The 25,668-nt window shown below is 40.7% G+C and overlaps 1 protein-coding gene across 3 annotated transcripts in view; it reads right to left on the bottom strand.

The window, feature by feature from the left end:
• BRF1 (BRF1 RNA polymerase III transcription initiation factor subunit) overlaps nt 1–25,668 on the bottom strand; it is a 243,246-nt gene that overhangs the window by 47,507 nt on the left and 170,071 nt on the right. The window contains exons 10-15 of one of the 3 annotated variants that reach the window (XM_065402498.1): nt 17,135–17,155; nt 16,434–16,495; nt 13,385–13,466; nt 13,229–13,284; nt 10,401–10,657; nt 2,578–2,655 (exon numbers count right to left, since the gene is read on the bottom strand). In XM_065402498.1, the coding sequence (XP_065258570.1) occupies nt 2,601–2,655; nt 10,401–10,657; nt 13,229–13,284; nt 13,385–13,466; nt 16,434–16,495; nt 17,135–17,155 (533 nt within the window). In that variant the 3' untranslated portion in view covers nt 2,578–2,600. Of the gene's footprint in view, nt 1–2,577; nt 2,656–10,400; nt 10,658–13,228; nt 13,285–13,384; nt 13,467–16,433; nt 16,496–17,134; nt 17,156–25,668 lie in introns of those variants that run through there. The other 2 variants (XM_065402496.1, XM_065402497.1) reach the window with 2 other exon arrangements.

The following is a 25,668-nucleotide window of genomic DNA, read 5'->3' as shown; positions in this document are numbered from 1 at the left end:
CCCCCCGAGAACTCCCAACCCCCCCCCTCGCTCCTTGTCCCCTGACTGCCCCCTCCTGGGACCCCTGCTCCTAACTGCCCTCCAGAACCCCACCCCCTACCTAAGCCTCCCTGTTCCTTGTCCCCTAACTGCCCCCTCCTAAGACCCCCCACCCTAACTGCCCCCCAGGACCCTACCCCCTACCTGTACCCTGACTGCCCAAAACCTTATCCACCCCCCCTAAAAAAGCCCCCCCCGAACTCCCGACCCCCCCCCCCCCGTCTCTTGACTGCCCCCTCCAAAATCTCCCTGCCCCTTCTCCTGCCCCCTGGCCCCCTTACCCTGCCGCTCAGAACATGGTGTTGGGCTCTGTGCGGAGCCGGACACGTGGCTACGCTCCCCAGCGCAACACACAACCCGGTCCCTGCCCCCGCACAGTGCTGCCGGAGCGGGGCGCTGGGGAGAAGGAGAAGTGGGGGGAGGAGGAGCTGCCGAGGCCTGATGCAAACGGCCCGGCAGGCCGGCCGGCTCAGAATGCGGGGGCGGGGGGGGCGGGGAGGAGGAGCTCTACAGCTGCTCCGGAGTCCAGCCCGGCAAGCTGCGGGAGAAGGGCTCTGGCTGCCAGAGCCCCATGCCAGCGGCTGAATTTCCTGCAGCCCTCCCAGCCGCGCCTCGCTCTGCCTGGGGGGGGAAATCCCGGACATTTTTAGTGATTTACAAATTCCCCCCCGGACGCTATTTTTAACACAAAAAGCAGGACATGTCCGGGTAAATCCGGACGAATGGTAACCCTAGAGTTGCTACCAAGATTTTAGGATAACTGTATTATAGTGGGTGTCTGTCAAGACCAGCCCTCAATCCCACCTGATGGGAAAGGAGAGGTGCTGTATTCTTAACAGTAGGCTGTCCTCAGACTGTGCTTAGGGGTTCCATCTTTCAAATCAGCCCCTGGATAATAAATGAGATTATAGCAGAATGCCAGCAATGCTATAGTTAAGGTTATGACCAGTTTTCCATTTAACATCAACTCTTCTGAGTGCACTAAAATCTAGCCTTGAAATTTGGTGTGCCTCATGGGGGCATGAGGTTCAGTTACTGAACCAAATTTCGGTCCATTTGACCACGGGATTCCCAAGATACAGCTCCCACAAAAACAGCTTTTCTTAAAATTCATGTGTTGGCAACAATTTTTTCCACACAGATAGAAATCAAACGAGGGCCGAGATCACTGCACCAAGGTCTCACATGTTTGAGAGTCACCCCAACAGAGTGCATGCCACCCACTACCCCTTTGGGGGAAATCAAATTACAAAGAGTTTGGTTCTCCAGTTAGGTGAGCTGCAGCAGTTCTAAGGTTCTTGCACCAAATGGATCACACTGCACATCTGCAGGGAGAAGGGAAAGGAGTTGAAAAGTAGCTATAACTCACAGGCCTTGAACAGCTCAAGGGAGAATGTTGTGGCCATCTCACCTGAGCAGCACATAGGCAATATGAGTTCAAATCCAACCCTGAAGTCTCAACACACACACCTGGCAGATACTGGAAGGTACTGTGAGAGAGTGAGTTTGTGCATCAGCTCTTTTCAAGGCCCTCTGTAAAGACCTCCCCCATGTAACTATCTTTAATAGCTTTAATAAGGCAGCAGGGCAAATACTGACAAGTGGCAAACACCTACCTCTTTGGTTAAGCAACCATTTCTCTCAGGTTTGTTTTTTGTAAATGAAAACAAGATGAAACCAATTTACATAAATGTGTCCCCACTAAAGGTTACCAAGTTAGATATCGGTAAGATTTATTTTAAATGGAGGCGCTTGGTAAATGCTACAGTTTTACAAATACAAAGCATCAGTCATTTTTATTACACTATCCTTTTACTTGGATCTAAATTATAAAATACAGAAGCAAAACTCAAACATGTACACATTACGCTACAAACTCACAAAGTACACCTCTACCCCTATATAACGCGACCCGATATAACATGGTAAAGCAGTGCTCCGGGGGGGGGGGGGGGGGGCTGCGCACTCCGGTGGATCAAAGCAAGATCAATGCAACGTGGTTTCACCTATAACGCGGTAAAATTTTTTGGCTCCCGAGGACAGCGTTATATTGAGGTAGAGGTGTATAGAGTACAGAGGACTAAGAGTTTAGCTGCCCTTCACAGGGCATCTCATGAAAACATTCCAGGGGATCTATTTACCAATTAGCTAATATCCGAACCAAAAGCCTATTCTATACAGCACATTCACATGTGAAGACATGCAGAAAAATCCCCATTTTAAGTGGGCAACAACAATTAGAGTTTAGGCAAACAACCAAATAACCATTACTAGCATGCTTTAAAAGAGAACACATTCCTGTTAAAGGGCATACCTAACAAATATAACATAAAAATAAGACAGCTGACTGAGAGAAAGATCTTGGAACTACAATCTGAACAAGGTGGGTCAGCGCCAGCCTCTCTTCTAAAAGGGAGTTCTTCCAAAAGTGAATTTCATGCCAGTGACCCTCTGCTAGTCACCACACAGAAGTAAAGCCTGTAGCACAGCAGAAGACCAGAAGTAAAACTTAATATCTCATTTTCAGTAATACCTATGAATTCCAAGCCATGTAGCAGACCTCAAAGTGAGAGGGGGGATATCAAAAGTAACTTACATGAAGAGCTGAAGACAGTTCTGAAAAATAAAAATAAATAAATGGTTGGAAAATTAAAGCATATAACACACTCGGAAAAGACTCACAAGTGCTTCAAATCTGTCAAACACATGGGATTGTATCTCTACAAACTTTGCTCTCACACAAAATCTTTGACCTTCAGGGAATTCCTGAAGAAATACATCTACCTACTGTCCTTTTAGTTAAACCATGAACTTCAAACTTTCAAACTGAATTGGGCCAAAAGAAATCTGATGAGGTTCAACAAGGTTCAACAAGGACAAGTGCAGAGTCCTGCACTTAGGATGGAAGAATCCCAGGCACTGCTACAGACCAGGGACCGAGTGGCTAGGCAGCAGTTCTGCAGAAAAGGACCTAGGGGTTACAGTGGACGAGAAGCTGGATGAGAGTCAACAGTATGTCCTTGTTGCCAAGAAGGCTAACGGCATTTTCGGCTGTATAAGTAGGAGTATTGCCAGCAGATCGAGGGACGTGATCATTCCCCTCTATTCGGCATTGGTGAGGCCTCATTTAGAGTATTGTGTACAGTTTGGGGCCCCACACTACAAGAAGGATGTGGAAAAATTGGAAAGAGTCCAGCGGAGGGCAACAAAAATGATTAGTGGGCTGGAGCACATGACTTACGAGGAGTGGCTGAGGGAACTGGGATTATTTAGTCTGCAGAAGAGAAGAATGAGGGGGATTTGATAGCTGCTTTCAACTACCTGAAAGGGGGTTCCGAAGAGGATGGATCTAGATTGTTCTCAGTGGTACCAGATGACAGAACAAGGAGTAATGGTCTCAAGTTGCAGTGGGGGAGGTTTAGGTTGGCTATTAGGAAAAACTTTTTCACTAGGAGGGTGGTGAAGCACTAGAATAGGTTACTTAGGGAAGTGGTGGAATCTCCTTCCTTGGGAGTTTTTAAGGTCAGGCTTGACAAAGCCCTGGCTGGGATGATTTAGTTGGGGATTGGTCCTGCTTTGAGCAGGGGGTTGGACTAGATGACCTCCTGAGGTCCCTTCCAACCCTGATATTCTATGATTCTATGATGCTTTAAATACTATTTTTTCCTAGCACCAGGACCATAGCCCTAAAAGACCAATTCTTTCCTTGATAATGTAAATTAACAGAGTGCTTTGTTACCTTAAGAATTACATTACTCGCTATTAGCATGGTTCGTGAGGCAAATTAACAGTACTGTATGTAGAAATACAGCCTTGGTTCTCTCACACACAGAGTATGTCTACCCTGCAATTAAAAGCCCATTGCTGGCCTGTGCCAGCTGACTCGGGAGGCTGTTTAACCGAGGTGCAGACATTCGAACTCGGGCTGGAACCCAGGCTCTAGGGCTCTCAAGGTGGGAGGGTTCCAGAGCTCAGGCTGCAGCCCGAGCCTGAACACCTACACCGCAATTAAACAGACCTTAGCCCAAGCCCCGTGAGCCCATCAGCTGGCATGGGCCAGCCACGGGTGTCTAGTTGCAGAGTAGGCATACCCATATGTATCATCTGACCTTGGCTTCCCAAGTCTAGCTGATTCACCATCTAAGTGAAAACAAGACAGGTTAGCCAATTCTAATTTTTTAATCACCCAGAAATATCTTGGATTACTAAACTGAAACTCTATTCTGTACAATCCAGGTAACTGATCCGAAAGTTCCTTGATTTGGAAAACTTGAGCTCCGCCCACAATACCAATACCTTACAAAGCTAAATACTGTACACTGAACATATTATACATCACAAACAAAGCAGCTGCTGGTTGTTTGGAGTATAGAGAAATAAATCACAAGTCATGACGATAGCAAGATAAGCAATAATGGACATCCACACTGAGCATATTTACTTAGCTGAGCCTAGGGCATTTCCAACACTGAAATGGTATGCTACTTAGTGTTCTAGTTTTATGTCAATTCCAGTCCTGTAACTAAAAATAAAGTGCACAGCATAATTTGTTCCATACTATCTATGGTCCTGAATGTGTGGGAAATAGTTTTTTTTCCAGTAAAAGCACCTACATATTCTACTAATCAACCACAGTGCCCAAAATGCATCTGAAGAGGCAAGTTTCCTGATTAAAAGCAGATGAGCAGCTTTTAAGACCTGCTCATTCCTTGCGAATTTTTGCATGTCACATTTCAAAAGATCCACTGAAATGAAAGGGACCCGTGAAACACATGTCCAGCATTTCTGGAGATATTTTGAACAAAAATAATCTAGAACTGAAATATTTAAACTTATCAGATCGGAAGGCAACTGTCATACTCAAGATAAGCACATGACAGAATAACGACTTAAATACAAGTAGCAAAATCACTGTCCAGGCAATGGAGCAGCTGTTGTGTGCTGAGTACTATGTAATAGTACTACATACTACCTGGGAATTGCAACCTCTTTTAGTGAGAAGGGAAATGTTGGCTAGGATGCTGGGCCATGAGACAGACTTGGAAACCCAACAGAAATGGGAACAGAACAGATGCTAATTTAACAAGCCACCCCAAGGCTCTAACATTGCAGCACATCCCTAACACTGCATTGCAATGTCAGCAATATGTAGGCCATGAATCCATGGATCTTCTGACTCAGTGGCACGACTGCTAGCAACTCAGCCATATTGGCATTGGTTAGCCATCAGCTAACAAAATGTATCTACTAATAGGATCAATAACTACAAGAAAGGAGTGAGGCAATAAACAATTTTTGGAAGTAAATTTCAAATACACTCATTCCTGAAAACTCCACTGAGGGCTTTTGCTATCTTTGTAATAAACATGAGTTAGTTTTCTATTGTATATGCACATCCTTTTGTTCAGAACAACCTTATTTTATTAAAAGAGATTTAGCTGTGCTTTACAATCCTGCTTCATTTCTTCCACGACAAGTTTTTTGTGAGATTAACTTGACACATTTATTCCCTTGATAATATATCCTGTCCTCTCAGATATCATTGCCAATTTCAAGTACATAGCAATAAATAGGCTTAAATTTTTTAAAAGTAATGACTTGAAAGGCCCTTCAGTTCCCATACTTTCTTGTTACAACAGATTTCACTTCGCAAGTAATGTAGTAACATTTCAGTTCAAGTAAATGTAAAGTATTAAAGCTTCCACCAGACCTAGATCCCCTCCTCTATCACAATTCAAGAATTCCAGGATATAACTCTGTTCAAAATTGGAACTTTAGCATATATAAAATGGAAGTTATTTGATTAGCCTTTAAAAAAAAGAATTAACATGCTATCCCTATATAATTATGAATCCTGTTTCACATTAAAAAAACATGACTGAAGATCAACTGTGCAACTGGGTAATTAAAATTAAGCTGTGGCAACTATTTTGATAGTATTCAGTATAAATCAAACAATTATTCATGCACTAGATCCTAAAAACCCAGACATACTAAATAGGAGGAGGTTATTGCCTCATTCAGTGTGTCAAAAATAAAATTACTTGACTCTCCAACCAGACAGTAGTCTTGGTACTCACTGGAGACAAAAAAATTATATGCAATGAGAAATTTAATTAATCTTATTTTTATAAATAAACCCTCAAATTCTTTCTTCATTGAGTTCAGTACTAATGTTGATGGGCATATTAAGTACAACTCCAGCATATTTCTTGGAAATGCATTCAAATAAAGTATGTTGTTTTCTAAAAAGCATATAATTCATCCAGTTTGTGGTAAAGCAAAACACTCAAAAATCCAGCTAGCTTTTGAAAATATTGGTATATTTGATGATACTTCTTTACTGAAGAGCAAGATGTTTGCTTGGTTCTTAAAAACCGTTCTTTGACATCACTAGCCCATCAAAAATCCAGTAACTACAAACCCAGCTTTCAAATCAGGGTTTGTTTGCAGTTTAGAAAAGTGTAAAAGGGTAGATAAAGTAAATGCTCTTTGGAATTTAATTTTCCTATTAGTTTAACAGTAATTATTATATCACCAATGAAGCTCTATTAAAAAGATAGTTTACCAAGGAAATAAGATTTTAGCTTGTTTCTATGAAACTTTCTTAACACTCCACCTACTTAAATATTTGTTGGGAATCAATAATTATACAACATTATAGCATTTGTTTCCTTAGCTGTGAAAACACTGAACAAAACATGGAAGATCTTTCTTTAATACTCTGTCTATCCTTATTCTGTGTTTATATATATAAAAAGTTTCCATTCAAAGGGTTTTAGTCTGAATCTGTTCTTACAAACATGTAGCCTAAAAGGCATAAGGAAATACGGATTTATACCTGCAAGTAAATGACTCACTTTTAAATAAGATTGGGGGGATTCTCTTGTAACTATAAAGTATAACTATAAAGAGAAGTCCTATGATAATCCATCGTATTTTATAGTGTGAAAGATTTAGAAGGGTAGAGAGTTGAAGATGAGCCACATCCTTCCTTGCACTACATACAGTAAGATGACCCTTCCTATACTATGATGACCTCTGCTAATCATAGAAGTCAAGTAAGCACGAAGAACATTTTCATTTGAGAATGGGGAGCAAGGAAGACTGTTCCATATTGAAACTCTGCTTCCCATACAAGAATTCTGCTTTAATCACCTACCACCAATATTCCTTTCCTCACTTGTCAAGTTCCCAGTAGCTTGGTCTCAGTACTTTTCAATTAGGCCAAAGAATTGAATCAGTACGTCTTTAAGATTTAACTATCACTCAGACTAATTGAAGTATTGGATTAAAGCATGCTGATCTCATAGATGCTTGTGATGCAAGCTGCTGCTGCAGATAGATTACTAAATATTTAAAACCTCTAAAGATAAACTAGCAGGATTATAAATCACTGAAAAATAAATAGCTAGCAGAATCTCTGCAAATGTCTTCTGGATACTGGCATATATACTTCATTCATTTTCTAATGAGAAATGTGAAGGGTTTTTATTATTAATTGCATACAAATTACCATGATTACTGTATCACAGGAGAAGTATTTATCCATTCACCTCTCAGAGGAACAATGCTGAATAAAGGAATTTATGCATGACACATAACAATGCTGAACAAAGGAATTTCTGGATGCCATATAAGATGTTTGGCACTTACAGTAATGGAAGAAAATCAAAAGGAATATCATAAATCTTTAATTGTAGGAAATCAAAATAATCTATTTGATTGCCAAGTTCTCAGTATTGTTTTAGCAGGAACATTACTTTGGAAGTGCAAGCTCTCCTTAATATACATATCTGTATGTGCACCCATCCCACCCCACACAACTCCCACAAGTTTGCTGCAAAATTAACCACATTTGAAAATTGCTAATCAGTGATAGAGAACTCTGCAAGCACCCTCAGGATGTGCTTTGAGTACTCAAAAGGGAAAAATAAACATGGTTTTATTACCTACTTTTGGAAAATAATTATTTGTATTTATCTAGATAGTTCTCCATACTGCCTTATTGTTTAATTTAGGGCATAAAAAAAAAAAAAAAGTGCTTAGCAGCTGAAGGGCCTACTGACTTCAACTGGAGCTACAAGGGCTCAGCATTTCCGAGAAACAGGTCCTGAAAATGGTGATGTGAAGATGTGGAGAAGCCGTCAAAACCTGCCAGAGTATGTCTACACAGCAACTAGACACCCACGGATGGCCGGTGCCAGCTGACTCGGGCTCACGGGACTGTTTCATTGCTGTGTAGACGTCTGGACTCAGGCTGGAGTCATAGCTCTGGAACCTTCCCACCTCGGATGGTCCTAGAGCCCAGGCTCCAGCCCAAGTCCAGACGTCTACACAGCAGTGAAACAGCCCCAAGCCCCATGAGCCCAAGTTAGCTGGCACGGGCCAGTTATGGGTGTCTAGCTACTGTGCAGACATACCCCTAATGCTAAATGCTCAGCTCTGATATGCAATTGTTTCAAAATCAATAATACCACCACGATGCAAGGCACCTACTTTTCATATCAGCGTTCACCTTCTGACAACAGAATCAGAGCATTATTTAATTAGATAATGTAACTCCTGGTTTAAGTCTCATCAAAAATTTGTTAAGCCTAAATATCTTCAAGGTAATGTGTGTGAAATGCTAAAAATTAATCTTGAATGCTTTTTGACACTTCACTTTGCTAACAGAAAAAACACTGCTTGTGGGTTTTTAGACCTCACCATTATTATCAACTAAATAGGAGATTTACAATATTCTTGCTGATGTAAAAGGGTCAGAAGGGAGACGAGGAAGTAAGAATGTTGTTATTAAGGGTATTTCTATTATCTTTCCAGGGAAACATTGTATAAGCATGCAGCAATCATGGTAAATAACAAAAAACAAACAAGGAAAAAATAGCAGACAAGGGAGAAAATCTTTGCTATTACAATAATGTCTCTCGCAGAATCAAGTCTCCTAGGAATATTGAGAAATTTAAACAAGCCAGATCTCTCTATTTACACATTTATTCTTAAATTTTGGCTTTTAAACCAAGGGCCAGAATAAGCATCTGAACGCTATAGACTCTCACTGTGCTTTCTCTATTTAGCTTCTCCACCTATCTTCTCTCCTCTCCTCACCAGTTCAGTCTCTCCCCGTTTCCCACCTTGAACGGACAGTTACCTGGCTCTCCTCCTCCCTCTGCTGACACCCTCTCATAGGGTGGCTGATTCCCTCACTCCCTGGCTCCCCCCAATTTCTCATCAAACACACATTCCTTCTCCTCCTCCAAAGTACATGCATCAGGCTCTTCTCTTTCCCCTGTATTACCGTGGTACATCTCTAGCCCAACTCGTTCTGCGAGGGCTTTAATTCCTGGCTATCTCATTTCCTTTCTCCTCCTAATCTCCTACCCTCAACCCTGGGGGACTTCATCCTCCATACTGATGACTGCGCTGATGCTTCCTTCTCACTCCTCCTGGTTGAACCTGCCACCAGGGATCAACTCCCTCATTCACCTCACACCTTTGAGCTTGTCTTCACCAACAACACACAAATGAACAAACAATAACACCCTAGTAGCTCATTCACAATCTTTGTTTCCCCTACCCTCCACACTTTGTTATCAATTGTAATGGTATGCCTAAACTTAGACTAGGTTCTTTGTAGGTAGGAACCATAGAAATATATAATAGACAAATGAGAAATGACTATGCATAGAAGCAGTTCAAATGATTATCTGAAGCAGACTAATAAAACAGTTGAATATTGCAGAGAGCACACACCAATTTCCCTGTATACTTTACGCATACTCCAAATCTATCCAACAAGTTTGATTATTTTACTCCTTAAAATAGAAGTTTTCATCACAGCCTTAAACATTTGCAAGTGCAGACCAGAAAACTGACATGCGTATTTACTGTGAAGCTTTATATTTGTGTCATCAATTAATAAAAGCTTGGAATAAAACTGAAATAAAAGCTAATCAAAACAGCTAGCTGTCATAACAAATGGATACTATCTATTTTTTCATATCAAGTGGAAAAGCCAAAACTTCAGCATTTTAGTGTCATGTCTATGACTATGAAGAAGCCAACTTAGAAAGGAAGGACAAGAAATGTCAGAATTACATTAAAAATAGACATCTATGGCTGAAAGATTCACATGTGAATTCTCATTGATTCTTTCACACTATGATGGTTAATCCACATAGAAGCTGTCAGCTGATATGTGGTAGGCAAATAAGGTTTCATTGTGGCATTGCATGAAAAATAAATAAAAATCAGAGCCCTAATGTTACTTTAGTCTCAAACAAGCGTTACACTATCTACGCTGTCTGTCCAGAAAGATGCATAGACAGCCTCACAGAGATATAAATGAACAACTGCAATACCTTTTTCCCATACTGTTTACAGTGTTGGCTATATTCCTACTGGCAGTGGATTTTCTTCTTGACAGCTTCTTGGTGTTGCTGCTGTCATCGGTGCTGTCATCCTCTTTCTTTGGTGTGCTACTTCCTTTGCTGTTCAGGTCCTTTAGCACATTATAATTAATTTTACTTGAGATTTTCTTCTGTTCCAACATCTTTTCAATTGCCTCTCCTGCTGTGCTAGCTTGAATTGGCTCCCGCTTTTTTGCAGACTTCTTTGGCTTAATTAAAATATAAAATTAGTGATTTAAATACAATCAAAATAATTTTACCAGAACAGAAGGGTGATCTGCAGTGCTGCTGACACTGGTGTTAGATGACCCAGTAGGCGGCACGGTTCACTTGGAGTCAGTACCAAGCCAATGCCCCAGTATGGTGTTTCAGGGTATTATACTGCTGCAGGTGCCAGGACTGGTATCAGCTGTAAAATGGAGATTCTGGCCATCTGAGGACATTGTAGAGCCCATGTGACTTTTTCAAGTGATAAGGTGTTAACTTTTGTATCTTTTGCCAAATGTCACCACATGTCATTATGATTGCTCTACTAAATTAATCCCATAGTTGCTGCATTGTTGCCAAAGAGAAACATAGCCTCTTTCCCAAAGATCATCTACAGGGGGGCGGGGTTGTTCCAGTGACAGGAGAGAGGCTCCCAATACATTTTATAAAATTAACCAAAAAGTAAATATACATTTCCCCCAAAATACTTGTTTAAAACTAGACCCATATTGGGTTATAACTCTCCCTATAGTTAATTTCTGCAAAGTGAGGCTCAAAATTACAGCAATACTATTTTGGGGAGCAACATAGGACTCTTGCTGCATGATTCAGTGAAGAAGGCCAACTGTATTACAGAGTTGGCAATCAGTGGGTAAATGGATTGGCATTAATGCTGGCCTCTGACCAATTACACATTCCAGTTAGATCCTAGGCATTGCAGTGATGTTCATTTGGAGGTAGTCTTGTGTAGGTCAAAAAGTTGCAAGTCAAAGTTTTTGACTGACACCGTGACACGGAGTAGGGAGTGGGGCGGATTGACCTGGAAATGTTGCGTGGGAGTGTTACTGGCACTGTCTGCATTGGTGATGGGGATATCAGGGTGTGACTTCATTTGAGGGATGATATCTGAGCATGTAACCTGAGCACAGGAGGGGGATGGGGCCAGGTGACACCTTCTGCCCTGGAAACTGGACAAAGGCTGGAGGAAGAGCCGGGGGGAGCCTGGGTGAGATGGCTGGAGAGGGTTTCAGTTTGGAGCTGGCTGGGGAAACGGAGGGAGACCCGGGGCCAGGGTCCAAGCTCCCTGCCCCCCAATATGGACCTGACTGAGGGGGTCCTGTTGTCTGTACCTGCAAGACCTGTTTTGGACTGTTTTCCTATCAGCTAATAAACCTTCTGTTTTACTGGCTGGCTGAGAGTCATGGTGAATCACAGGAAGTGGGGGGGTGCAGGGCCTTGTCTCCCCCACACTTCCTGACACACTGCAACCCAGAACTAGAGGATGAGATGCTATAGACAGAAAGATCTTTGAGTGTATCTGGCAACTGTTCAGGTGAAGAAAGGTCCCATGTCCCCATTCTAAAAGAGTAGGGAATAACTGATGTGTTGCCCAACATTTTCCTTCTCAAAAGAAGGTTTAACATCTAAATCTGCAGGTGAATTATTTTTGAATGCATAATAGCTGTTCTATTTATCTCCATGGGTCAAATGCTACCTTGAAAATCGCAGGCGCTATGTTAATCAAGTTCTAGCCTAAAGTTGTCAGCAACAGTAGGGAGTTCGAGAAAAACTCAATGTTGTCAGAACAAAAAGGCAGGTGTTTGGGCTGTTTCTGTGCCAGAGGGTTATGCACAGTTTTGAAAATTACTTGTGCAATGCCATCTGTATGAATGTAGCCTGAATGAGAAATTCTCAAGCATCAAACAGTCTTTCATGGTCGGGTTTACTTTTTATTGTTTAAATATCTTGGGAAATGGTGTCTTTCATTGGTCTGTTAAAAAAAAACTGATGGAAAACACACACCAAAAACTAATGTAGATTTTAGCTGCATGGGGAAAATTATGCACAGACTGCCTTGTCACTTGGTCAATTACACAAAATATTAATGCTGTAAATTGTGACTATGTGACCAATTAGACTGCTTTAAACTGCTAAACTCAGAGAGGACAAGCCACCTGTTAACATAAATGTCACATGCTTTATGAAAGGTAGAACAATAATATCCCTTCAAGTTGCTGTAATGGAGATTTGTTCACCTCTTCATACAGAAACCATTACTGCAACAACATACAAAAGTGCTGCAGTGGTAGCAAACTCAGAACAAATACAACATGAATGTCTTTTCAAAAAAATCAGGAACGTTTTAAGAATAATTTTTAAACAAAGTAATCACCGAGTATAGCAATCATAAATGCAACTGACCGTTCCATGCAAAAAAAAAAAAAAAAAAAAAAAAAAAAAAAATTGGCCACAACCGCAATGTACAGAAGTTCCCTACCTAACAGAGTTCAGGGGGACTTTAAAGTATAGACTTGGGCTAGAGATGTCAACAATGCTCAGGCAGGAAAATGTTACACTCACCATCTGAAAAGCTGTGCTGCAGCACAGTTTCATTAACGTTTAGGGTGATAAAAAGCTATTGTTAGGCTAGTGGAGAACTGAATTATTGCTTGGATTGCCCCCAACTTATTCTAAACCACTGTAAGAGGAGTTTGACCAAGAAATGTAATGAGTTTCCAGTAAATTTGCAAATGGACACTGTTAAGCACAATTGGAATATTTAAGTCATATACCTTGTGTTCCTTATAAATCCCAAGCTCCTTCTCTTTTGCTATTCTTGCTTCTTTCTCTGAAAGATGACAGAAAGGTAGCCAGCATGAAGGACAGGTATCAGATTGCTTTTTGTGACATGTAACCAGAGACAGCATTTCAGTTATTATGCTTCTTACCCTTTTGTTCCTTCAAATAATCCGCATTTTCTTTCATCCACAGTTCTGCTTTTATTTGAGCTTCCGTTTCATCAAGTATATACTAAAAACAAAATAAAGTTCATTTCTTTTCAGCTACTAACCTGAAAATGGTAGGCAAAATACAGTGAAAAAATACAGGTAAGAGCAATTCACATTCAACCTTATTTTTAGAACTAGATTAATGAAGGAAAGTTTGTTCAAGGAGAAATAATGGGATAATAAAGAAAGAACCGACAAACACTAGCTAGCACAATAAGTTAGTATTTTAGTCCTTCCACTTTGGAGATCTGAGTTCATTCAAATTATATTTTCAGTTCTACTCATTCAGTTTCACTCAAGTCACTGGAGTTGTGTGGGGCAGGGGAACAGACCAAAATGTGGTCCAGAAATTGCAATATTAAAGTGGCATGATGAATCTCATCCTAGCTTTCAAATATGCAGATTACAATACCAATCCAATATTAGGTTCAGCACAACTAGTCTTTGTGTAACACTGGTTCCTGATTGCAGGTTGGGAATGAGGAACACTGGTAAAGCTGTGAGGAGAAACTGGATCAAGCCATTACTATTCATCTTTTTATGAACATTTTTAAAAAAAAGTATTTTGTGGATGCATTAAAAGAGTACAGCCAAGTAATGTAAGTGATACTAGTTTTAAGTGCTAATAAAACAGCTTGATTCTCTAGCAATTTATTCCTTTTACCATTTCAGATTTTTTTCAAAATAAAATATACACTCAAGTAGTTTATGAGAAAAATAATTCAACTCTAATGAAACTGATGCAAGGAATCGTCTTTCACATTGGAACAAACTTGGGGAAAAAACATTTGTTCTAATACCAGTTTACCTGGCCAATATTTTCTCAGTTTCATCCGTGTGTATTAAATTTGGGTCATAATAATGAAAACACACTCACTCATAGCTCAACTATTCACCCTGCTTGCATCAGAGTTATGGCTTCACTGCAGAGTCTAGCAGGAAGAGAAGATGGGTTTGTTCCTTCCCAGCTTCTGTTTAAATTATGGATCTATTCTGATGAGTAACTGAAATTGGCATGGAGGGCTTTTGTATTTACTGTTTCTGTTACTTCCATAGCACATTCACTCCTTTCCATATTCTTCCTAACTGCCTGCTTGGCAGACTCAGCCTGGGTGCTGAAAGTCAAGCGGGGCTCTCTCCTGCTCATCCATCACCAAAAATAAAAGATTCTGCAGATCAAATTATATTCTCAGTTACATGTATGCAACCCCATTGTTTTCAGTTATTTCAGGACATGAAGAGGAATTTATAGCACCGGGTTTTGTTTGGTTTTTAACTGCACTTTTTATTTGTAAGCTTAGCATGGTCTAGTGGAGAGGGCACCAGCCTGGGAGTCAGGAGACCTAGATTCAGGCACTGACCTGCTGTGTGACCTTGAGCGCGTCACTTCACTTCAGTGCCTTTGTTTCCCTTTCAGCCACCATTTGTCTATCTTGTATGTTTAGGCTGTGAGGCAGGAACTCTTTCACTGTTTGCACAGCACCTCGCACAAGGGCATCCTAGCCTGGGCCTAAAACTGGGAGAAAATTTTGGGCCCAAACTCCCTCCCCTCCCCCCCCCCCCCCAAAAAAAGGCAGATTTGGGTCGCCTGAAACATTTCATGAATTCATGTCAATACTGGCAGTGTTTTGGTGAAAATGAAAGAAGAAAAAATTCAGAAATGTCAAAACAGCTCCTTTTTCACATTATCGAAATGAACTATTTTGGTTTTTCAGGCAAGATTCACAAGGCGCGTTAGGCACCATTCACAAAACTGAGGATGTGGTCATGCGCCCTTTATGCCCAATAGCCCAGAGGTTAGAGCACTCATCTGGGATGGGGGAGACCCATTTTGAATTCCTGCTCTAGAGTAGGGATTTGAACCCAGGCCTCCCTACTCCCAGGTGAGTGCCCTCACCACTAGGTTATTAGCAATTGTAGGATGGGGCTCTCAATCTTTCCTGCTGAAGCTGTTTCACTTTGTATGAAATACTTGACTAGTCTGGGCCAGAGAGCATGTGAGAGACTCTATAGCTCAGTAACCAGGGCACTCTCCTGGGAAAGGAGAGATCTAGGTACAAGGCCCTGCTCCAATGAATATTTAATTGTTTATACAAAGTGGAACAGCTCCAATAGGAGAGACACCCCCCCCCCCCCCAGCCCAGAATACACTATATCTTTGCAGCAGACCCAGGTTTGAATCCCCACTCAGGAGCAGAGACTGGACGCCAGGTCTCTTGACCCTCATGTGGACACCCTACTCACTGGGCTACTGGCTTTAAAAGGGGGTGGGGATACCACCACCCCTCCTTTAGTTCATTTCCTTTGCGTTTATTTTTAAAATGTTTACAATGCCAAAAATCAAAACAAAATGTTTTGTTTGACCCAAAACAAAATATTTCTGAATGTTTTGACTAGTCAAAAATTCAAAAAAAAAAAAAAATTGGCTTCGATTTAACCCCCCCCTCCAAGTTTTCTGGAACTAACAGCTAACCAAAAAATCAGTTATTCGCCCAGCTCTACTACACTTTACTGTCACACAGGCAAATAAAATAAACTGAGTAAGGGTTATGGAAATCATTGAGACAACACAGGAGCCCAGAATGCCATTTTACAGTCTCTTTCCAGGGCACCACACCTTGAACATATCTTCAACAAGTAACTACGTGATGCATTTCATACTAAATGAAACTTAAGGTCCTTTCTCTCTAAAATAAAATACATTTCCAATAACAATTACTCCAACATGATGAGAAATGGCAGCAGTAACAACATACTACGATTTTATAATATCTTGCAGCGAATGAGCTAGAGTGTAACAGATTGGCCACGTGCATTAGTTTTGGTACCAGATTCCCATAATCATGGGCATTAACTCCTGACCATCTATATGCATTATAACCAAGTTCCATCAAAGTGGGAGGTTGGGGCATGGGAAGATAAACCACATAAGACAATATTTTTCTTCTAAGATCAGACTGTAGATAGATAGAATAAAAATATATCTTACCCTATCTATTTCAGTGTCGTCAATTCCACTAAGATCTAGTTCACCGTCTCCTGTATTTTCATCTAAATAAAAGCAATATAAATTTTAGTTAAGATGCATATTCATTGAACGTCCACTCCAATTCAAGTTCTGCTTTTAATTGTATCTGAAATATAGTATTGGTTATATTGGTTTGTTAACAAATAATCACCTTTCAGAGGATTACACCCCGCCAACTTTACAGAGGAGATGTACTGCACTTTCCGTGTGTGTGTGTGCGCAAATTGTCACCACAGTAAATGAATTCTGACTATACGCTCCAATCCAGTCATTTCTCTACTAATTGCTTCACAGAGAAGAGCTAAAAATATTACAGTAATTTTCAGTAGGCTTTTTTTTTTTAAATTTGCAGCAGCAACAGATGTTTGCTATTAAGTTGGTGAAATCACTGGAGTAAGATGATTTGACTTTTCTCTTGTCATCACAGGAATTTCTCCATCACAGGCAAATGGGCCATGAATCCTCTGAAAGTTATGATTAAGAAAATATTTTCTGTTATCAAAGAAGCAGCGTGGTCTAGTGAATAGGGCAGCAGGCTGGGAGCCACACTAGGGTTTTATTCCTGGCACTAACTCACCCACCATATAACCTTGTGTGTGACATGAAAACTTAGGTGCATTCGTTTTCCCATATGTTAAATGGGGATTATAGAGTTTACCCACCTTTGGAAAGCACTTTGAGATCTATGAATAGAAAGAACTAATTAAGTGCCAATATTATCAGGTCTCCACTATAAAGTACTAGAGTGTGCACAAATTGATTTGTACTTTTGCTTAGACTCTTATTTTTAATTGACATCTTTTGAAAACATAACCACACTTTTATTATATCCATTAACCAGAATAACTAGACAAAATAGATGCCTAAACTAGGAATGACAGAATTTGCAGGGGCAGAAACTGATCTTCCTAGATCATTATAAAACACTTTGCAGAGAGAAAGTGGAATGTTATCATGTGCTCAAGGATTATGCTGGAGAAGGAAGATCATCCCCCCAAGTTTAATCAACTATGGGCAACTGCTGATTTGACTAGTTTCCAATGTACTGTGTGGAAAATCAGACAGTTTTATCATTCTGAGAGACAGCTTACAGCAGCAAAATATAAAATAAAATGTTGAGGGCCAGTCTGGTGTCTTTGTGGTTACAGCTCCCTAATAATTTTCAAGACACTTGAGTTTGACTCCCTAGACTGATCTCGCACTCCCAGACATCTGGGTATTGAGAAGTGCAGAGAATGAACATCGGTACTAGAAGGAAAGGAATTCTCGTATGGCTGATGGGTTTTGATGAAAGTTCCAGTCAGTTCCCTTTGATGAGATGGTAGGTTATCACAATACAGGGCCTTGAGAGTTGTGGGGAACGAAATGGTTAAAACAAACAAGGGTAGGAATCATCAGTGTTCCAGAAAGACAAAGAATCCCCTGAATAAAAAAAAAACAAAACAAAAAACTAAACTGGCCACTTGTACTACATGAAATCAGTGACAGGAGCCCAAAGCAAGTGGACAATTGTAAATTGATGAAGGGTGGGGTTTTCAAATTGGTATATGGGAGCTGCATGCCCAACTCCCATAGACTTTCAAAATAAGTTGGGCCCTTAACACTTTTTGGTTATTTAGGATATTTTCCAATAAGCATAAATCAGGTGTTCCCTCCTTCATTTAAACTATATATGAAGTCAGTTTCCCCCCAATTAATAATAGTGATTTGGAAATAGTTGCTATCCCAAGCAATCTCATAACTTTCTCTAACTTTCTTCTGAGACAGCCTCATAAATGAAAACATTATGCTGCTGCAGATGTTATGTAAATACAATGGCTGAAAATGCCTCAAGAAAGGTTTCTTACCACTATAATATTGTGGCTTTGAACTTTATGATAAATTCAGCAAATGCTACAAAGGTCTTAGGTCTCAACATGTGAAAGTTTTACACCACAACTTTTATAAAAACATTTTAAAACAATATTTTTAATTATTCCATACTAACATGTATGAACCTGCTTTTCGTCAGTTCGCTGCATCACAAGAGTGAAATTTCAGCTGCAGAATCACAGAAATGTAGGGATGTTAAGAGATCATCTAGTCCAGCCCCCTGCACTGAGGCAGGACCACCTAAACCTAGACAATCCTTGACAGGTGTTTGTCTAAACTGTTCTAAAAAATCTCCAATGACAGGGATTCTAATTTCCTATTCCAGAGCTTAACTACCCTTAGAGTTAGGAAGTTTTTCTTAATCTGTAGCAAGGGAGATTTAGGATAGAGATTAAGCCCATTACTTGTTGTCCTACCTTCAATGGAAAACAATTGATCAGAGTCATCTTTATAATGGCCCTTAACATATTTGAAGACTTAGCAAGTTCCCCCCTCCGTCTTCTTTTCTCAAGACTATACATGCCCAGGTTTTTTTAACCTTTCCTCATAGGTCAGGTTTGCTAAACCTTTTATCATTTTTGGTGCTCTCATCTATATTCTCTCTCCAATGTGTCCACATCTTTCTTAAAGATGTCCTAGAACTAAACAGAGTACTCCAGCTGAGGCCTCACCAGTGCTAAGCAGAGTGGAACAATTACCTCCCATGTCTTACATACCACACTCCTGGTAATACACCCCAGAATGATATTTGCCTTTTTTGCAAATGCATCAGATTGTTGACTTATATTCAAATTGTGATCCACTATAACCCCCAGATTCTCTTCAGCAGTACTATCACCTAGCCAGTTATTCCCCATTTTGTAGTTGAGCATTTGATTTTTCCTTCCTAAGTGAAGTACTTTGCATTTGTTTTTACTGAATTTCATCTTGTTGAATTCAGACCTATTCTCCAATTTGTCAAGGTCATTTTGAATTCTAACCTCGTCCTCCGAAGTGTTTGCAACTCCTCCCAGCTTGGTACTATCTGCAGATTTTACAAGCACACTATCCACTGCATTATCTAAATCATGAAGGAAAACATTGAACAGTGCTGGATCCAAGACTGACCCACTACAAACTAATGCCAGTAGATATGCTCTCCCAATTTGACAGCAAATCATTGATGACTACTGGAAGGTGGGTGCACAGTTGGTTGAAAGACTGTACTCAGAGTAATTTCATCTAGACCACATTTCCCTAATCTGTTTATGAGAATGTCACGTGGGACTGTGTCAAAAGCCCTACTAAAATTAAGATGCATCACGTCTACAGCTTCCCCCCAACCACTAAGCCAGTTACCCTGTAAAAGAAGGAAATTAGGTTGCTTTGGTATAATTTTCTCTTGATAAATCCAGGCAAGCTATTCCTTATAACCCTATTCTCCATCAGGTACTTATAAATTATGTAATAGTTTGTTCCAGTATCTTTCCAGGCATCAAAATTAGGCCGACTGGTCTATAATTTCCTGGGCCCTCGTTGTTCCCATTTTTAAAGATAGGTGCTATGATTGTTCTTTTCCAGTCCTCTAGGACCTCACCATCCTCCATGAGTTCTTGAAGATAATTACTAACAGTTCTGACATTACTTCAGCTTGTTTCTTAAGTACTATAGGATTAATTTCCTAACCGAATACATCTAACTTATCTAAATATTTTAACCTATTATTTCTCTATTTTGGCTTGCGTTCCTTCCGCCTTGTTGTTAATATTAATTGTGCTAAGAATGTGGTCATAATTCATCTTTTTAGAGAACACTGAAGCAAAATAAGCATTAAACACCTTAGCTTTCTTGACATCATCTGTTATTAGCTCTTCTTCCCCCCTAAGCAGAGGACCAAGACTTTCCTTTGACTTTCTCTTGTTACTTACGTATTTATAGCTACCCTGTCTACAATGTCATTAAAATCCTTATTCATAATAATGTGGGCCCAATTCTGCCCTCAGAGCAATTCCCACGCAAGTCAGTAGGAGTTTGATCCATTGAGGGCAAAATCTACTATAGTGTCTACTATAGAGCCACATCACTTCTTTAACCATACCAGGCACTCCCTCCAAATTTATCAACCTTTTATCCCTACTCCCTAATATGACATCAAAGGGTAGAGAGGACGACAATACAGAACCATCCCACACCAACCAGAAAAGAAAATTGTTCTGTTGCAACCTCTTCACAACATTCGTGATGCTGGCATATTCGTGGTGAGTGTTTGAAGAAAATGCTTCTCTTTTCATTACTTTTTTTTAAAAGTAACCTACAAAAGCAGGTTTGGACATTTTATACTCCTCCACCACCACCCCGCACATACCAAAACAATCCAGTATGAGAGGGCCATCCTTTTTTATGAAAATAAAGTGAATAGCCAATATTTTCAAGTAACTAGTACTCTGGGGTGTGCAACTTAAGTTATATTAAAGAGGCGTGACTTTTACAAAGTGCTGAACACCCAGTCTCTGAACGTCTAAGCCCCTTTAAGGTAGCTCAAATTAGGACCCAGAACTGAAGTACCCAAAATCATCAGTCACTTGTGAAAATCTTGGCCAATAAAATTAGACTGTTTCTATGGTGCCAACTCACAGCCCAACTTACATAAAATTCTGTGCACTACAAAAACTATCATAGCAGCTCAGAACCAGTAAATAAATGCACATGGAAACCAGAATGCAACTGTTTTTAAATACTTCAGCTTCCCTAAATTCCGCCACATTTTTGGATCAGAGATTTGGAGCTTGTCTACACACACAGCACTGCAGTGGCGCAGCTGCACCACTGTAGCACTTATTGAAGATGCTACCTATGCTGCTGGGAGAGATTCTCCTGTCGGTGTAGGTACAGGAACTCCTCGCTTAACGTTGTAGTTATGTTCCTGAAAAATGCTACTTTAAGCAAAACGATGTTAAGCAAATCCAATTTCTCCATAAGAATTAATGTAAATGGGGGGGTTAGGTTCCAGGGAATTTTTTTTCGCCAGACAAAAGACTATATTTATTTTATATTTATATCTTTTTATATATAGATAGATATAGATATTGTGTGTGTGTGTGTGTGTGTGTGTATAAGTTTTAAACAAACAATTGAATACTGTACACAGCAATGATGATTGTGAAGCTTGGTTGAGGTGGTGAAGTCAGAGGATGGAAGAGGGTGGGATATTTCCCAGGGAATGCCTTACTGCTAAATTATGAACTAGCACTCGGATGAGCCCTCAAGGGTTAACACATTGTTGTTAATGTAGCCTCGCACTCTACAAGGCAGCACGAATGGAGGGAGGGGAGAGAGCATGGCAGAGAGAGACAGACATACAGAGTGAGTGAGTGTGAGTAAGAGAGAGAGAGAGAGAGAGAGAGAGAGAGAGAGACGCACCATAAGAGAGAGAGTGTGTGAGAGAGAGACAGACACTGTGTGTGTGTGAGAGACGCGCATTGCCCCTTTAAGTACGCTGAACCCACTCTAAGCACACTGCCTTTTTAAGTAGATCAGCAAGTTGAGACAGCAGCTACTGCCAGCAAGCTCTCTCCATACTGAGCCCTGTCCTGTCCCCCCAGCCCGCTCTGTGGAGATGAGGTAAAGGAGCGGGGAGCAGGAGCGAGGAGGACACCCTGACATTAGCACCCCACCCTCCACGCACAGCAAGTAGGAGGCGCCCGGGAGCAGCTCCAAGGTAGAGGGCAGGAGCAGCACACAGCACTGTGGGGAAGGACAGCTGAACAGCCCAGCAACTGATAGCCTGCTGGGCAGCTGCCACACAGGGAACTTAGGGGAGCTTATGTGGGGGCTGCCGGTCCACCCTGGTTCCAAGCCACCACTGCTAGCTCCAACGGGCTGTTCTTCCTGCAAGCAGTGGACAAAGCAGGCGGCTGCCAAACAACATTATAAGGGAGCATTGCGCCACTTTAAACTAGCATATTCTCTAATTGATCAGCGGCGTAACGACGAAACATTAACCAGGACGACGTTAAGTGAGGAGTTACTGTACTCTATCTCCCCAAGAGGCAGAAGCTATGTTAATGAGAGAAGCCCTCTCATTGACATAGTGCTGCCTGAGATCTGGTCTACACTACAGACTTATGTCAGTATAACTACGTCGCTCAGGGGTATGGAAAATCCACACTCCTGAGCAACGCAGTTATACGGACCAAATCCCTGGTATAGACAATGCTATGTCAACAGGAGGGCTTCTCCCGTCGATATGCCTCTTGGGGAGGTGGAGTACCTACGCCGGTGGGAGATGCTCTCCTGTCAGCATAGATAGCATCTTCACTAAGTGCTACAGCGGCGCAGCTGCATTGGTGCCGTTGCAGTGCTGTATGTGTAGACAAGCCCTTAGAAATCTAGTAAGTCACAGCACAGTTGGTATCCATTTCCTTACAGAGTCCTAATTCGCCAAACTGAAAATGATATGAATTTGTACATGGTGCTTGAAATTGTGTTGTCATTTTCAATATAAACTTGTTACAGAAGTAGATGCCAGTTGTTTTCATTAGTTCAATTAGTGACAGCGACAGAAAACTTATTCGCCAACTGGTAAATTGCAGAGAAGACTCTAGAAGCAAGTTATCTTACCCTCTCTGCCTACCAATAGTCCCTCTTCTGCCAATTTGGTAGGCATTCATTAAATGCAAAGAATTATTCAGAATAGGAGGTATATTCAAATTCCCAGCTTTACATTCTCCTTAAATAAAGTCTTTTGTACAAACTACCAATATTAACCTTAACTTCAAAACAAAGAACAGCTATTCTGATACAAAAATTCCATGGCAATCCTCTATAAACCAGTAGATCTTAACAGCTGTAAACATTCATCTGTTGTGTATTACGCTGCTTGCTTTAGGGCACAGAAAGTTGTTTGCCCCTTCCCTCTTTTTTTTTTTTTTAAATGCCAGGAAAGATTTTTCTCCAATGCTGAACTATTCAAAACGAAGCTCTAAATGATCATTTTCTCCTTTAATAAAAATGGTTGAAATGATATTTTTTTTTGTAAACACAGATGTGAGCAACATCTGGTCCCAGATCTTCAGAAGTGACTTAAAAGCAATGATGTGATTTGATGTGGTTCTTACAAGTTTGAGATTTCTTCTTTTAAGGGAAAACACTGCAGGGTACAGGTAAAAACAGAGTTCTAAGTTTTAAAAAAATCAGTTTATTATTTTTTAAGCTACAGAAAGTCTGTCTTTACAGTAAACAGGAAAACAGGACAAGCAGCAGTCTTCCTCTCCCTGCCTAATGTCTAGTGCAACCAGAAGGAAGATCACTACTTCCACAGCTTTCAATCACGGCTCTGAATCAATTACTGTTCTGCAACTTGAAACTGCCAGTTACCCACCCAGTTCCCAGAACATAAAAAAGCTTTGTCAACAGCCTTTATGGTCCCTCCAACCTACTTTGATAGACATGAGGGTTGTAAATATACATATACCGGATTACGTTTGTAAATCTTTAGGATTGTTTACTGTTACCTGCAAATAATAAATGCACAACAAACCACTTATTAAAAAAAGTCATACAGCACCTTTGTAGGTGATTTTTTATTAGCCAAGAATACAATTATTTGATATACAAAAAACTACAGTAAAAAGACAAAGGTTAAGAGCATTTTTTCTGTTTCTAGTAAAGGAGGCAAACTATTTATTGCACTGTCCAGATAAGAGGATTTCCTTACTGACAGCAATGAAGACTGAGTGGTTCTCAGGAAATCCTCTGAAGCTTCTAGAGCGGAAGGCAACTTGATTCTCTTGTACTATACTGTAAAATACATCCTCAGTCACATGGTTTCATAGCAGTCATAGAATTAAAGCACTTTAGCACAAAAAACTTAATTCATGCAACATGGCATTAGTGATCAGGCTCTCAATGCATTAGAAATACTGTGTGTGCAATATGGCAAAAACAATGCACTTACTCATAACAGGCATTTTCATGAAAACTAGATAAATACCAAACGAAGTAATTGGGGAACAAACACCAACATAAACTAAAATATCGGATAACCCCTTCCAGAGAGGGATCAAACATCACAGCACCCTGCAAGAGAACTGAAGAACCTATCAGCATGGGAAGGCTTGTGGCCAAACCGGGGTAGAGGTGCTAAGGCAACTTCTAGAGCTTTAAAGAGCCGCTGTCGAGAGAATAGCTTAGAGCAGGGATGACAACTGCTGGATCTGGAAGGAAGGGGGGAAAGAAAAAGGGAACCGATGAATTGCTGTGAAAGAGACTGTTGATGTGGGGTGAGAAGCCATTTGGAGGGGAAGGGAATTTATGATAGGGGAAGAGACCGGATGATGGGGGGGGTGTATGTGTGTGTGTGTGTGCGCGCGTGTGCGTAGAACAGTGATTAAGCTTGGGGGTTGAACAGTGCATGGATGACAGAGTGGGTGTAGCTATCCGGTTTGGAACAGAAAGCTCTGAAGTACAAGAGTCAGTATGGTCTAAAGAGTGCATCTGAGAAAATCCTAGGGTAGGGATGTATGAGAATAAGCCCAAATCAAAACAAGGTATGTGCATGCAGTCTGTCGGTCTGGATGAGCAGGAGCATGTTGCTGTTTATAATAAAGGTGGGCTAGTTGGTTTTTGAACAGGCTGGCAACTTTTCTTGATAATTTTACAAGGCAGATTTGCACTGTCAATGATTTCAGTGCTGATCATTTTAAACGAAACATCCAGATAATGTGCTTCTCCCACAATCCCAATCCACTTCCCACATGTCTCTGCTTGCCAGAAAGGCCCAACTGTCCCCTAGCCAGTTGCCAAAACCTCCATCTTCTCCCAGTCAATTTAAACTAAGTTATTTATTGTCAACACAAAAGTCTGTCACAAACTGGAATGCAGAAATGTAGGAATAGAGCAAAACAAACATCACAAGAAATACATTACTGATTTTGTTTCCATATTTTAAATGAAACTGTTTATTTTTGACTGTGCCTCAAACTACATAACAAATTCCAGTTTACTGCAGTCGAGTGCCAATTCAATGCGAGAATTTAGGCCCAACTGGCCACAAACTACATGAGGCTATGCACACAATTTAAACATAAATTACATGTGTAACTTACTGATGCCTAATCAGAGCTAAGGAGTCCTGTTCACCGAGACTCCAGCCTCATAGCTAGCTGTCCAAGGGAAAGAAAACATACACTACACCACACCACAAATGGAGTGCCACCTCCTCGCAGGACCGTTCCTGCTAACTACAGATGGCAGAATATAGCACAGCTACAGGGTCACCTGCTTGTAGAATGTTCTCACTAGTGCAAGGAGAGCAAACATTAACAACTCTTACTATGAAATATCT

Source organism: Emys orbicularis, chromosome 4 (genome assembly GCF_028017835.1).
Source record: "Emys orbicularis isolate rEmyOrb1 chromosome 4, rEmyOrb1.hap1, whole genome shotgun sequence".
In the NCBI taxonomy this organism is placed as follows: Eukaryota; Metazoa; Chordata; order Testudines; family Emydidae; genus Emys; species Emys orbicularis.
The sequence above is the reverse complement of the archived record's forward strand: the minus strand, read 5'-3'. Positions and strand labels throughout refer to the sequence as shown.